At 41.7% G+C, this 16,574-nt stretch overlaps 1 protein-coding gene across 1 annotated transcript in view; it reads right to left on the bottom strand.

Annotated features, from left to right (window-relative positions):
* The window catches only part of ADAM22 (ADAM metallopeptidase domain 22), a 197,803-nt gene extending 188,078 nt beyond the window's left edge, over positions 1-9,725 (bottom strand). Inside the window, exons 1-2 of the mRNA XM_029911005.1 lie at positions 9,466-9,725; positions 8,882-9,042 (exon numbers count right to left, since the gene is read on the bottom strand). Coding sequence (XP_029766865.1) covers positions 8,882-9,042; positions 9,466-9,544 — 240 coding nt within the window. The 5' untranslated portion in view covers positions 9,545-9,725. The remainder of the gene's footprint in view (positions 1-8,881; positions 9,043-9,465) is intronic.
* Between the last annotated feature and the right edge of the window lie 6,849 nt (positions 9,726-16,574).

The raw sequence follows: 16,574 nt of genomic DNA on the forward strand, positions 1-16,574 counted from the left end.
TCCTTTAAAAAGTTCTCCCCATAGCCACCAATGATTCCCTTTCCTCAGACACACAAAGATGATTTCAGGAGTGCCCAGCAAGGAGCAGCTGTGACCATAAAAACCCAATCTGCCTTTGTGTCACATGCTCCAAACAGTTTTCTGGTAGTTCTACACGCCATCCCAGAAACAATAAGAAAACAAAAGGAAAAAACAGACAAAATTGCTTCCCCATCTGGAAGCTTTGCATCTGCATAGCTGGCAAACTGATGTCATGTTTGAAGCAAAGATGTTGATATTGAAAAATAGAAGAGATCATACCCAGTGAAGAGATATCCAGAGAGGGTCACTGCAATCTTTCTACAGATAAAAATGAGGATTTGATAGCTCATGGCTTGACAAGCTTCAGATGTCACATCCATTACATGCAAACTTGTTAGATCTCCTTTGTGTTGTTTTTATTGAGAGGATACACACACATGCATAATCTCAGTTGGCCCAGTGTTTTCAGTTTGTAGGAAGCAGAATGAAGGAAGTTTATTCAGGAATCAAAAAAGACCTATTTCAGCAGAAGGATGAGAACAGCAAATACAAGATTGGAAATATCATCTATAATCCACTGTCACAGAGTGGGCTGGCCCTTTTAGGTAGTTGGGCTGAGCCCCACCGGTGCCTAGTTATCCGTCCCCAGGTGACGGATATGGGCTTGGGCCAGTGGTTGGATGGGGTGTCAAGGATTATCTGAAAGTAGCCGGGGTGGGGGGTGGACTTCCTGTAAGCAGGAGCCTTCTGTATCAGTGAGAAAAAGGAGAGAGATCTAGAGGGGACCCAGGTTCAAAGAGGACTGGGGGAGGAACTCTCCATACTAGCCAGAGGGACAGGCCTGGCTAGAGCTACCTGCAGAGGGGAAGGAGCAGACGCCATAAAGGAGCAACAGACTGAAAAGGGAGACACTTGAGGAAATGCCTATAAATCGTACTGATCTCTAATCCTCTCAAGGCCTTATATGATGCATATGTGTGGATGCTTTATGAAATTAAGGGATGGTTTCTGGAGTCAATCCTTTTTTTCCCCCTCCGCTGGCAGTAATGTGATAAAAAACCTCACAGTGCACAGATTTAATTGGGATTTGGACATCTAAATCCCTTAGGAGCCTTGGAAAATCCCAGGCCTAATATGCAACTTTACAGGAATATGTGTTCTAGGATAGTAATTTTCACAATATGAAATGGACTTAGGTTTTGGGATACTGTTTTTAAGTAAATTAATCTGTTCTTGATAGAGATCAACGAGGAGGGAATTCTCCTGAAAGAAGTTTGCATAGAAAGGGTATTTATAGAGAGATGGCCAGAGTTAGACTATAAAATAAAAATATGCTATATCATTAAAATGCCAAACACACTACTTGCAAGTCAACTTTAATTGGCAAAAGTGCACATCTGGCAACCCTGTCCACATCAGAACTTCAAATATAAAAGGGTAGAATTCCGCTGAAGTTTTGCTGCAGGCTGAGATCTATAGAAAGTTTTGGTTTCAGCACTTTCTCCCCCCTTCTTGGGGGCAGAACTTGCACCTAAACATGGTATTGCTATTTTAATTAAATAAATATTGTCCATATATTAATGAAGAGATAAAGTGGTTGTGTTTATGCTGTTCATATGTGTATGTTAAAGAGCTCCATCAGAGTCTAAAAACAGTAAAGTACTGCACATATTTTGCCAAAACCAACTCAACTTTGTTTTATTGTGGGGAAAGGAGGCTGAACCTGGCAGCAAACTGAGTGGACACATTTCTTAGCTGCTATAGTCTCAGTCCAGACGTAGCCTTTGTTTTGACCTAAGTTTCATGATGGATTTATTGCAAACTGTGCCTGTGTTTCTACTAGAGTCATCAATTACTGGCCAATACACTGAAGGGGACAAAAGAGAGTGGAGAAATCAGACTATTTTTCACCATGTGTCTCTTTCCAGCAGTCATTGCCTCGTCACTCCCAGAATCTTGCATGTCTTCTTTAGCCTACTCTACAGTCAGAGAGCTCTGCTAATTACTAACTATTAGTTACTAACTGTTTGAACTACTTGACATGAAAAATGACAAAACAGATCAATCTGCCAACATCAGAACAGAAAACAGAAGGAAAGACAAATACATTCTTTGTTGCAAATTCTTCGGTTGACTCCAATTATATGAGATTAATATTATTTATGTGTATTATAGTAGTATCTAGAGATCCCAATCAAGGATCAGGGCCCCCATTGTGCTAGGCTCTCTCTAAACAAGTCATAAGATGACATACCTTGCCCCAGAGATCTCCCAATCTAGCTTTATGACAAGATGCAGAAGGTGGGTGAAACAGACAAACAAAGTTAGATAGGACAAGGTAACTAAATCTAGCACATTGTTATATAGCGGGCAGTAACCTACTAATCTACAATAGGCAGAAAGCTCTCAGATATCAGTGGTACAAGATCAAGCCCTAAACAAATACAGAATTCTACAGGAGATTTAGAATAGTTTTGAAATCTAGATGGTTTGTTATCTCTCAGATTATACTCTTTTAGAGCCACTATAATATCAAAACCACTAGCTGGCTAAGGAACTGTTGGTATTATCATTTAGATAGATCATCTTTGACTGATCTTAACTTCAGCTCTGAATGGTGGAGGTGAAATTCTCCAATGGTTTTAGAGCCAGCACACAGCCCTTCACGTGATAGAAGATATAGGAAGGAAGTGCACGGGGGGAACTGAAAAAGTATCTGACCCACAGGGTATTCTGTGTACTCCCATATGTGCCACAGAAAGAGTCTCTGCCACACACGTCAATGTGGAAGGCCACAATGGGAATTTGGGTTTATAGAGATCCTGTAGCCCTTAGAACTCCAGCAACTGGTACAGAGGGGTGGTAGCCACTATCTCAGCCCATACATTAGGCTAGCAGCTGTCAGAGAAGAAACATAGCAGCCCAGGTCTCCAGCCTCGGGCTAGGAAGTGAAATTCATCTCTCAAACCACAGCACTCCGCCTGCACGGAGCACCAATATTCAGACTCTCTGTGGGTGGAGTGAATTTCAACGTGAACTTTCAACTGTTTATTTTATTATTTAGCAACAGGACTATTTCTCAAGCCACTGATGTAGTTAAAATGCTACAAGACACCGATAGTATGCTCTGTTTGTTGTTTTAGGTCAAATAAACTTTGTACAGTTTAAAAAGATTGCTAAGAGGTAGTGTTTTAATTGTCTTGTTGTAGGCTTTAGTAAATGATCATTCCTAAATGCAGGCTTTTTGTGCAATATGATTTAATCTTCTAGAGTCTGTTCAGAACAAATGAGGTGGAGGGGGGAGTGAATTGTTATTTCTTTGTTAACTCTGCATTTTTATGTGGAACATAACACACTGTTGACCACAGAAAAGCATCAGAGAACTCACAATTCCCCTGGAGCCTCCTATCATATCAACAGGATGGTCATGTCATAGGGAAATACAAGGTCATTTCTACTTTCTATTAGAAGATACTCTACCAGCGTTTTGTTTTGGGTTTTTATTTTAAATAAAATATCTAGAGTTTCTGGCCTCATGAAGACAATGGGGTCCTGCTGCAGGAACAACAAAACTCAGCATAATTATTTAATTAATAGTTTATTAAGTGCCCTTTGCTATGTTATCAGGGTGCATTGATGAGAATACATGGCACCCTCTCTTGCACCTTTCATCCAAAAGTCCCAGAGTACTTTAGAAAGATAAACAAATTAAGCATGACGGGGTAGTTACATATTATAGTCCCCATTTCTTCTCCTATGCTACTTCATCCTAGCAGGTTTTCCCCCTCATGTCTGGGACTCTGGAAGCTTATCTCAGAGCTGTCTCTGTTCCTTGTAGGCCCTGGCTCAGGGCTCTCCCATGGATTCCTCCCCTGCTCCCTGTAGGCCTTCCAGGCTAACTTTTCCAGGCCCGCCCCCAGAACTCTCCTTGCTCCTCTCTCCTGGGTCTCCCCCTCCACTGAGTTCACAGCTCTATTTAAGGAGTTCTCTCCCTGATCCCCCTCAGCTGGGGTCTCTCATTAAGCTCCATCACATCCAGCTGGATCACTAGTTTCTAGATCACCAGAGAGGCTGAGGAATAGCTGCTAAGTCACAAGCAAGTCTGAGCCCAGCTTGCCTTAAAGGGCTAGCCAGCCTTTGACAATCCTCCACTGAGGACACCCTGTTTCCACTCCTTAAGAGCTCAAATCTAGGGGTTTCCAATGAGTGGCTATATGAGAACTGTGATTTATTTACTTCTATTTTTGAGTATACATATTGTGCATATTACACCAAGGCTCACAGCCAAAGAAGCCCTGGTGAGTTAAACACAAATATGACAATTAGCTGCAGAAATTAGGATTTTAGAAACTTGGACAAAACTGAAACTGTAAATCCATCCCCTCCGGGCTGCCTTTGCCCTCATTCATCCCCTTCTCTCACCCTTCTTTTTGACTTCTCACTCTCCTGTGACTCCATCTGCACACAATACAAGCATGTTGAGGTTCCCTCATCCTCAAAAGGCCAGCTCTTTACTTCATCTGCGTCTCAGCTGCCTCCATTCTCTTCTTTCCCAGGACTCCAAACTCCAGTTTAGATCCCATCTAGTGCAGCTTCTGCCCTTTTCTCTGAACTGAAACTGTCGTAAGGTCATTAAGAACCTCTTCATGGCCATACCTCAGAACTTGAACTCCATCCTTACCCTCCTTGACATCTGACACTGCCTTTGACACTGTCAATCATACCCTCCTTAATATCCTGTCCTCCTTGGACTTCTGTATCTTCATCCTCTCCTTGCTCTCCTAATACCTTCAGCCTCTCTTTCTGTAGGAAAAGAGAGGAGAACCCAATCTCTATAGGAATCTCTATTCCCTTTATACCATCTTGTTGTGCAATCTCATTCACTCACATGATTTCAGCTACCATCTTTATGCCAATGATTCAGAAATCTACCTTTCTGGTCCTGACCTGTCTCCCTCAATCCAATCCCAAATCTCCACTAGACCTCTGACATCTACTCCTGAACATCTCAATAACAGCTTAAACAACATGGCTAAAAACAAACTATTTATATTTCTTCCTATACCCTTCCCCTTCTCTCCGTTGTTACTATCAATAATTCCATCAACCTCTCTGTCACTCAAGTCCATAATCTAGGAGTCATCTTTCACTCTTCCCTATCCCTTAACCCACACATCCAGGCTAGGTCCAGATCTTATAGCTTTCTACTCAGTTCTGTGTTTAAGATCTAACCTCTTCTTTCTAGTAACACAGGTAAAACTTTCATTCAACCTTAATCATATCCCATATTAATTAGTACACCTCTACCCCGATATAACGCTGTCCTCGGGAGCCAAAAAAAATCTTACAGCGTTATAGGTGAAACCGCGTTATATTGAACTTGCTTTGTTCCACCGGAGTGCACAGGCCCTCTCCCCTCCCCCCCCGGAGCACTGCTTTACCGCGTTATATCTGAATTCATGTTATATCGGGTCGAGTTATATCGGGGTAGAGGTGTATAACTTCCTTCTCTCTAGCTTCCCTGACACCTATATCTCCCCATCTTTCCTATCATTAATCAATTCAAACACAGCTGCTAAAATCATCTTCCTTCTCCAGTGTTCTGTGATCATGTCACCCCCATCCATACTTCCCCTGGCTCGCCATTTTCCTTTCCCACCACATCCAGTACAAGCTTGTTGTCCCACCCTTCAAGACCTTACAAAGCTCTGCCCTCCATACACATCTGCCCATCTCTTATGTTGTCCCTATGCCCATTACCACTGCTCTGCCAAAGATGCTAGCCTTCACTGCTTCTCCTACAACTTTGGTGCCTTCTTGAACGCTGCCACTTATGCATGGAAAGTCCTTCCTGAATTAATTCATAACTAATCCTTTCCTTCAAGTCTCTGCTCAAGACTCATTCTCTTTCATAACTCCTACAAGAAACTGGCCCACTAGTCATGGATAGAATGAAGAACAGTCAGAAATAAGTAATATGTATCTAATAATAATTTAAAAGTATATATACAAATTGTATTTATTTTGATTGTGTCCTTGTTCTCCAACCCTTTATACATCACTTGTCTTCCTAGACTATAAACTCTTTCAGGCAGAGACTGTGTGTGGGTGTGAACAGTATCTAGCACACTGCAGGCACTACCAGAAGGCAATTAATAATTCAATAATAAATGTATAATGTAATTTTATAAGGTACTTAACTTTTGCTGAGCCACTAGGTAGAAGCAAACCCAAAAGTTAACTCTGTTAGCTGCAATTTTGGTAGGAGTTTTGGCAGCAGTAATGTAAAGTTTTATTGTGGGATGTTGCACCATAATAGCCAGCATATTGAATTGTCCAACTGCAATAATACACTTTTCAGACTTTATACTGCTGCAAAAATACTTTCCGAACAGGCAGCTCCTCAAAGATTTCTTTAAGCAAATGTAGCAGTGCTGCAGATCATATGTTGTCAAGATGACTCAGAACTCCAGGATGAGGCAGTGCAATGCCCTTTTCAATTAAGAAGCACCCATCCTTCTATAAGAAAACTATATAAAATCAGTGCATTGTTTTTGCTCTGTTTATATTCCAAACGTCCCTTCCCATCACTACTAATTACTGATTCCTTCAATGGGGCAACAGCCAACTACTATACCATGGGAAGGACTATGAGTGTATCAGGTCGCAGAAGGAGGCTTATTTAGGAAGCAGGAAAGCTTCTAGTTGCACACTGATATTTTAGCAATCAGCAATGGTGGGAAGAAAATAGATCACTTAACATTATTTTTTAAAGCTTGCCTCAGTGTAGAAACTACGCTGAAAATACAATTAAACTTTTTATGTTGTTAAGTCAACAGATATTTCTCTTGTGAGTGAAAGAGATGAGATTAACATTGCATAATGACTTTGTCAAACATGGATGAAATGCGACATCAAATTTTTCAGGAGCATCAAGGTTGGTAAATAAAATATCTGAAATCATATGTATGGAAAGACAAAGACTATTCAAGAAACTAGGGAGGCATGTTAGTCTCCAGTTTAGGCAGAGATCCAGGCCACTATTTTGAACTGTAATGTTGTACTTGATTGCAAGTTTAGATATTTGTAACAGATGTGGCATGTGCTATTGCCATATGTGAAGGGTTCAAAAACTTCAGGGGTCCTCAAGTGACTTTGAAATACTAAGACACAATTTATTTGATTTTTTAAATTATACACATTTTGAAAGCATTTAAAACTGCTGAAAACATTGTGCTATATCATGTCATAAATATAGTCTCAGAATGAGGAAATTCACATAGGATGAAAATAAATGATGCATACAGGTAACTGAATGTGCTATGAAGAAACAATGTATTATTGAATCATACAAAGAGAACACAAATTGCCAGAACTTCCTTCAAAGTTTGTCAGAAGAAGAAACCAAAGAATGTAAAAATTCACTATGTATATATTTTGGATGGAAAATTAAGCCTACCACAATCTGGGATTGCAACAGTCACCTAGAATGCATGATTATTCCAGGATCTTAGTCTATGACAACATGTTCTGAGAAACGTTTTGTAATATTAGATAAAAAGATATACTATGTGTTTTGATATGGATATTTAATTGGATTTACATTGACTAAAATTATTTCCATTAGTATTAGTTTTGTAGTGATAGTTTATATATAAGTGGTTTCACATTAGTACCTAAACAGTAAACACTTGCAATCAGTTTACTTTTTTATATGATCAATTACTGTATTTTTGTTTCAATTTTAATAAGTATGTCCATGCTCATTAAACACAATCATAATGCACAAAATGCATTCAAAAACTGACATTGCACTAATTTACTGCTGTGAGTAATTCTTCAGCAAAGTTGTTGCAAATAAATTTCTTTCTTCCTCTTGGTGAATTTAAAAAACAAACAAACAAGCAAAGAAAATCAGCCTTTCTATACAAATCCTCAATTAGATTCAAAAAGCTAGAAATCATCTCCAAAAAAGCACCTAGGGACCATTTTAAATGAAGAGAAATAAAAAAGGCAATGGAACTATCCCTTCAATTTCTGGATTAATTTTTATAGCGCTGCAGTAGGATTACTGTCCCCTAGAACCCACAGGAAATGAGATATGCATCTCAGTGAGAAAACATTTTAAAGTAAATACTGCTTTTATCTGGTGTACTTGGTACCCTCGTGGTACATTCCTCTGTCTGGATTACAAACACCTTTCTAAACACAATTTCTTACTTTTTCTGTGAAAGTGATTCTGTTCTGATTGTACAAAGGTACTAACATGGCATTCCAGGGTAAAACAAAGCTTTCCTATTTTTAAAATCTGAGTTAAATGCACCCATATTCTTAAAAGCAAATGGATCTACCTAACGTCAGACTGTCACTGATGCAGGAAGTTGGAAGACGCACATCTTCTCGGCATTCATAGATCAGCCACACTCAGGGAACATGCAGTAAAGGATCATTTGGTCTATTGCAATTGCTTGTACCTCAGCCAAGGGGCTACGTAGCTATGAAACCCTCCCCACACCTAAAATAGGTTTAAAAGAATAACCTGGGCTAACCCAGCGTCACCCCTTTTTGCTATTGACTAAGGCAGAGAGGGTCACTCTCAGCAGCAGGAGGGCTTTGGGATGATCAGTGCAATGTTGATAACTGCATCCTGTGTACCTCATTGGTGGGTCGACTGCAAAGCCCCCTCCCCCTTCGCTGTGGTTTCTATGCATGGCGCAGCATCATACATGACTAGCATTTGGAAAGAGCCCATTTCACCGAAGACACGTCTCCGGGGCAACAAGACACCAAATACTCGGCTGCCGGCTCCCACCACTTGAAAAGTCCGAGCCGACCGCGAGAACCCAGCCACCCTCCTGACCTGCTTCCGATCCGAGCGGCTGCTGACCCGAGTGTTGAGCACCCCGTGCCCAGTCTGGGTGCCGTCTTCCGGGCGGGGGATCAGGCGGAGGGGGACGATATTCTGCCTCTCCAGAAATCGGTTTTCAGCCCTTCTCTCCATCTCCGTCAACAAGGCGGCTCCTTGGGGAGGGAGAAATGCACACGATCACCCCGCTGGCCACGCTATGCTAAGCTGTGCTCGCTACAATTACAAATACCCCCCCCCCCCCCATCTCTCTCGCTCTGCGTGGAAGGGGGGAGAATAGTGTCTCTGAGCCATGCTTACAGTTCACAGGGCACAGAAAGCGATGTGGTGCGGGCAAGATCTCCATCTTAATGGGGCCTTTTAAAAAATGTACCTTTACACACACACACACACACCGCCTTCCGCCTCCAAACACATAGACATGAAATGTAGCTCGTGTTCGTAGCAGCTGCATGATGTGTTAATTGCACCGGTGTGGTTCCTACCATGCACCTGCCAGACACATAGTTACCATTGGAAAGGGTAAGCCCCCAATTACAGGTCATTGCATGCGGCAATCGTAAACGGTGGTAACTTACCTGCCTGCCTGGAATGAACCAGAGAGAAGGTCCCCAAGGCACAGAGCATCAAGGAGAGCAGGTAAGCAGCCGGCTGCATGGCTGTGTCCTTCAGTTCCCCCCACCCACCCGCCTTGGAAATTATCAGAGACAGGTCAGCATGGTGCAATATTGAGCAGCTTTGCGCTCTCGCCGTCCTGTGTGTTCTATGTCCAGCCGTGCATTGCTGCTGCTCCCTCAGTACTGCATTGTGTTTTACTGGCTTCCGTTAGCCTTCAGGATCTTTTACTGCATTGGCTGGTTTGCTGTAGCTTAAGTGAATTCACGCTCCTCCCATCTCTCCTCATCCACATTCAGAGCCCTCTAGTAGAGAGACTATCAATAGCCAGCTAGGCTTCCTGAAAAATCGCTCTCCAGGACTTTGGAGAGGGAAGATGAGTGAGTGAGGTTAGCTGGGAAATGTAGTTATTAAAGCCCTGCACTAAGGACATTAAAAATTATACTGGTCAAAGCATTAGAGGAAAAAGTATAAGGCACAAACTTGCCCCAGCAGGGGTGCACTCAATAATCTAGTAGGTTATTTTTATCTCTAGTTTCCATGACACCTGTATTATTATTGACATGCCACTTTGTATTTTGTTTAAAATGTGTCAGTTGCTGAGATTCCTCTTTGACGGGTCCCCCTGGGGTGCCACCTGGAGCTGGGGTACCACTGAGCCCTCTGACCCACCAGCCTGGGCTCCCTCTCACACTATGCTGCTGTGACAAGCTGCAAAGACCTCCAGCCTGCACTTTCACCAGCATTCACACAAGTAGGGACACACCCCGCTGCACTTACACACAGGCTCTCAAACACCAGCTTCCCAGCCTAGGACCCCAGAGCAGTACCATCCTGCCCTGGTCAAATCTGGCCAGTTTATGGATTTAATACCCGGTCCACCTCTCCCTTAATGTGAAAAGAACAATGCACACTTGTGGTAACCAAGCAGAGATTTTCCCCAAGCACTCCAGTCAAAGCTTACTGGTTTAGATTAAAACATAAAATAAATTAGATTTTAAGTGATTATAAGTGATAGGAAATAGATCAAAGCAGATTACCTAGTAAATAAAACGCGAACTAAGTCTAAGATACTAGAAAGATAGGATATGAACTAGCAAATCCTCACCCTGGCTGATGAGACAGGTGGGATGCAGATTCTTAAGGGACAAGCTGCACTTGCTTTACAGCTTGGAATCCCCAGGTCTTTCATACACAGACTTTAGCCTGGGTCCAGCACTTCCCCTAGTTCAGTCTTTGTTCCTCAGGTGTTTCCAGGTGTCTTCTTGTGTGGGGAGTGAAGAACCAAAGATGATGTCACTCCCTGCCCTATATAGCGTTAGCATATGATGGGAACCCTTTGTTTCAAAACTTGGTTCCCAGACCAGTTTGTGGAAAAATACTGATATCCCAAGATGGACTCCAGAATCATGTGGCCTGGTCACATAGCCTTGTAGAGTCATAGCAGCCATTACTTACAGGCTGTCTGGAGGGTTCTCAGGAAGGCTCACCAGGTAGCAGATAAGCTTCTTCTAAGGCCTGTTGTTTTCCCTAATGGCTCATTGCCTTGAATAGACTCTTCCCAACCAGCTATCTAGACTCAAAGCACCTTGTCTAGTGGGCATTACCCAGGTGTAACTACATTTGAAGTACAGATACATAGTCAATATTCAGAACTTCAGATACAAAAATGATACATGCGTACAAATAGGATAATCATATTCAGCAAATCATAACTTTTCAATGGCACCTCACATGACTTATCTTGCACAAAATGCATCATAATTATCATAACCATATCATAATAATATGACTGTGAAGAATATGGGGTCTAGAATATTGGGTGCAGCATCACATCCTCGATCAGGAGAAAACAAACGCCAGAAACCGTACTCACTGAACAGGTAAAGAATGGGTGACCCTTTTGGTGGAATTTAGTGGGACCTCTGTGCTGGATCACGGTCTCCATTGTCTCCCTTCTGCTTCTCCCCCATCCTCAAGAGTCCACATCCTTAACTATTCCCTGCATTTTCCCCCTTCTCAGTATGCCTGTTTCCTTCTGTTCTGCCCCCTTTCCTCTCTTTTAGTCTGTTCTCTTTTCCTCCCTGCGGACTCCCCCTCCTGCAGAACACCCACAGGGAATTTTTAAAATTGCATACAGAACAATACTGTTCACATTAAAATGTACTGTGAGGAACCTCAGGGTGAGACTGAAAGGTATAAAGAATTCCTCGTACTGTAATCGTGGCATACCCAGGAAATCATCTTTCCTCAGCAGAGCAGCCTCTACATGTGACTCATATTCTACATTCCCACCCACTAGCAATTGTATGGAAGTATTAAATTATTGCAAAATGATTTGACAGTCTTCAACTGATCCATTTTTCAGAGCTTGACAAGATTAGAAACTGCGTGAGAAAAAGAAAACCAACACTTTCCAACTTGGCAAAAGGCTGACAGTGGGGTACCCTTAAAATGACCCAAAATTGAGATTAGTCAAGAGAAGACTGTCAGGAAATTCAGAGGGACCTAAGTAAGCTAGGTGACTAAGCAACACAGTGGCAGATGAAATTGCATTGACCAACTATGACGCTTTGGGATTCAACCCAGACCAGTAAGGCATTGTGTCACTGCCTGCCCCACAACTCTGGTGCCAAGCATGCAGGTCATACCCTGGCTTCCACCACTATTACTTTTTGAGAAGTGACCCCAACACCTTTCCAATCTTGAACTTCCCCAAAAACTGTCACCCTGCAGTGTCTAGCCCTCTAACTGAACATTTACAGAAGTGATTAAATGTGTTGCTCCTTTAAATAGACAATACATCGCAGCTCATTAATTTAACTGGGGGTTGACAAACACTCATTTCAATCACAGCACTGCATTGGTTTATAGTAACAGTCAAACAAGTTTATTAAACAAAAATTCATAGGTTTCAGTGATACCAAGGATCAGGAATGAAGATATAAAGGGCTTCAAACAAAGAAAAGTAAAAAAATACTCTTCTAAAGACTAATACTTAATGCCAGCAAGTTACAAGCTTTGCCTAAGCAGGTTTCTCACCTTACTCAGTTCCAGAGACTTCAAACCCCTTGGTTGAAGGATCCAATGCTCTGTGATTTCAAGAGTTCTGGCCCCTTGAACCTCTCAACTGATGGATGCCCAGACAACACTTCTTTATCTTGCTGAGGAGAAGACACCATTCTGTCTTCCCAAAGTTCATTGATCCTCCTTCAAGAGACAGGAAGTCCTCCTGGGAGTGGAGTCTCCATCACCTGTTGAGATAGTTTCTTAACAATCTCCCACAACTCTCTAGGTTGATGGCTTTGTTCACACTTTATGTAAATATACCTTCAGTGTCTCTGCCTGATGACGAGGTAGGTTAGACAGCAAATATACATTACTCTGTCTAGGACAAACTGGACTTATGCATTGTGTGCCAAACACATTTTAAGAACATAATTCTAGGACATATTTATAACATTTTGTACACACCTCATACATACATCATGCAAGAATATTAATGATCAGTGAGTTATTAGTTTTCCAATGGTATATTACATTTCCCATGATATATTTGGGTTTATATCATGACAACAATGTGTTAGGTGTAGTAGGTAGGACAGGCCTCTCACAGAGTAGTGAACCACCATTGGACCTCTGTGTCATACCAACACAAGGTAATAAACATTGGAAGGCACAGTGTGATGAATCCAGTAAACAGAAAACTGATGTTAGTCACCTCTATTTCAAGGACAATGTTGACAATCATAGTTTGTACTAATGGGTCTTATACATGACTCCATAGACCAATTCAGGAAGAACGTTTACCACACTGGTCACAGAGCCATTTGCCTAGGCTCTGTGATTGAGCTGCACGTTGTTTTTGTGCCAGGCACTATGCTTCCATCTGCCAACATGATTCTTCTCAAAGTCCTGGATGCCCACCCATATAGGTGTGGCCTCATGAAATACAAATCAATCACTAGTTGCTCAATGGTCAAGTCAGAAATGTTTTTTTTGCCTCTGATAAGAGGGCGGGGGGGGGGGGGGGTGGAATCGGGATCAGAGTCCATCCCGCACATCACCTTCTGGCCAGATAGGAGGAGGCAGAAACTCTATGAAAATACTGTGAGCCAGTAAGTCACCTGGCACTTTGGGTAGGCAGTGGTGGCATGGCAAACCAGGAGCATCAGGGAAGCAGGACGCAGGGAGAACAGCCCACAGAACTGCATGCAGAGCAGGCTTCAACAGAAGCCAGGGAACCCCAGGGGGAACAGTGTGTGGGGAGGGAGTTGACGGGAGTGATAGTTTCTTGTTTTGGAGTGAATCCCTGCAGGCCTTCATGGCAACCATAGTGGCCCTGATAATAGAGCTCACCACCACCTACAAGGCAATCTGTAAAGTCACCAAAGCCTAGCAGCTGAAGTGCCTTCAGAACTTGCCCCTGGGTTGCAGTACTCGTATGCTACTCGTATCTTAGGGTCCAGCAGTGAGCAGCTATAATAATTACACTAAGTTGAAATACTCATACATATTGCTGGGTTTTAAATGACCTGTAACCATTCAGGAAAAAGACCAGAGGTGGTCACTATGGACAGTTCCAACGAAAACTGCTGCTCATGATACATTGGTAGACAGAAAAGGAAACAAAATGATAGGCTGTATAAAGAATGAGTCAGAAAATATAATGCTATTATATAAATCAATGGTACATTGCTGGGCTCCAGCAAGGGTTAGGAACCACACCTGACATGACACCTCTGCCACCTCCTCTTTCAAGCACCCCAGCCTGCCAGACTTGCACTGACTCCCCTCCTGCAGAGTACATAAGGAGATAAAGCAGCTTAGCAGCTGGTTTTTGCCTTCTGAGTAGATGATCGCTCCTCACAGTTCAGTGCTGCTGATAGCATTCTCACCACCTCCTGCTCTGTCTTTTTAAGGGTGGCAATAAGGGATCTGGTGAAGGAAACTCAATGAACTTCCTTTTATGGGAATAAAACAGAACAATATGCAGACTGGGAGGGGGCAGGCAAAACGATGGCTGGATAAGCAAAAGATGGCCAAAAATAGACATTGTGGACAGTGTGGTGTACATGGAAATTTCTTCATCAACGGGGTGGGGGTAAAAGGCATGTTATGTGGCAAGTTGTGTGGCCACATATTTGCACTGAGCAGGTGACTCTGCTCATACTCTACAAGCAAGGAAGAACATTCACTGGGAATGCACTCTAGGTGCATGGTTACTTTTCACAAAATGCACAGTTACCTTGTGAGAGATCCACAAGCTATCATGGGGACCAAGTATGTGGTAGAATTAAAAAAGACAGTTTTATGGATAATGAGGACATACAGAGTTACAATAGAAAGAATTTAAAAAATAGTTTGGAACATTATAAAACCTGATGCCTCCAACGTATAGGGGTTAAGAAGAAACTTATTTCAAATATCCCCTTTAAAGTATATGATACTGATCACCAGCAGAGACTAGATACAGGACTAGATAGACCATTAGTCTGATCCAGTATAGTTTTTCTTCTTCAGCTACCATTACCACTGTCCACATCACATGGCATAGGTTCACCAAGCCAGCACCAGCATAAAGCATGGGCCATTTATAGTGACTACTACAAACCCCTTGGTCTAGTTTCTGTCAGAGAAAGGTCAAAGGATTGGGGTGAGGCAGGGGTGGTTGTATACACACAACAATCCCTTTGTAGACCAATTATGGCCTCAGCTTTAATTTAGGTCCCATGAAACACAATCTCTTTAAGAATAATATTTAGTATTTGGAGATACAAACCAAATGCAGAGAGGAATATTTATAAAAATGTGTTTAACAGAAGTGCATAAGACATTAGATTGCTTAGCTAAGCATGAATTCTAATGGTAGAGATTTAAACAAGCTAAAGAAATCTTTTAAATCATATTCTCTGTCACTGAAGGAACCACAGAACTCCCATCTGCATATGTGTACTCATCCTTTTCTGGTGTGTAAAGTGGAAGACATGACAAGTTTCATCCTCCAAAAAGAACTCTTCCTCTCTATTGTGCCTCTTTACAGCTAACCCCCCTGGGTCATTTGTGAAGTCTGCCAGGAAACATTTCCCATGTTTATTTACCTATGTTGCCCCATTGGTTGCTGAGGCTCTTCAAGGCTGTTCAAAAATATGTGTGAAATCTTTACACATCTGAGCAAACAATAGTTGTTATATCTCATAGTTGAACACTGATGTGGACTTCTCCCAGTGAGGGGAAGGAAGGTGTCAAGCTAAGGGTCCCCTTACACAAAAGCTATTTTAGCAAGCTTTGTTAGGCTGATTCTTAGTATTTTATCCATTGTCCTGCTGGCCCAGCACACACACACTTGGGTGTTTTTTTTCTTTACTAGGTTGAAAAGTTCATCCTAATCCATTTTTATATAAGTGTGTATTAATATATGCTTTCCCAAGCTGCAACATCTCCACAGCCCCTGAGACACGAAGAACACATACAGCATTATCTATATGCAACAAGAGATATTAAAGTTAAAAATGTCACTGGTTGATGGAGGAATCTAGAATAGGTAAATAATGTGATTTTTTAGAAATAAAAGTAGCCATTGATTTACTCCAGATATTGAGGAGGTTGTTTTGAAATTAGAATGAATTACAAGTAATGGTTAATTTCAACATTTTTCAGATATAATGTTTTAAGTTTTTTACTTCCTTTCTCCCCATAGAAAGTATGACAATTACATAGTCCAAACAACATGAGTAGACAAAAAAACCAACAACCTAAATCAAGAAAAGTACTGACATATTCTAAGATCTAAGTATGATTCCTGATAGAAACTTTTGTGGTATACAGTTTACTGGTGTTGAACTGAACAGCAAACAATCTCAACTATGACTCTAACCAGCTGAATATATCTGGGATTCAACAAGTTAATTGCATTATCTTTGCACTGAGTGTTTAATGCTAGTAATTAATGTTGGTAATAAATATATTCAAGCCCCTTTAACTAATGGATTGTAGGGCCACAATCCTGCTCCCAGAGAAGTCAATAGCAAAACTCCCCAAAGCAGGAAACCTAAAATGAGATCTGTTACAA

This window comes from Terrapene carolina, unplaced genomic scaffold (assembly GCF_002925995.2).
Source record: "Terrapene carolina triunguis isolate 2854851 unplaced genomic scaffold, T_m_triunguis-2.0 Scaffold84, whole genome shotgun sequence".
Taxonomy (NCBI): Eukaryota; Metazoa; Chordata; order Testudines; family Emydidae; genus Terrapene; species Terrapene triunguis.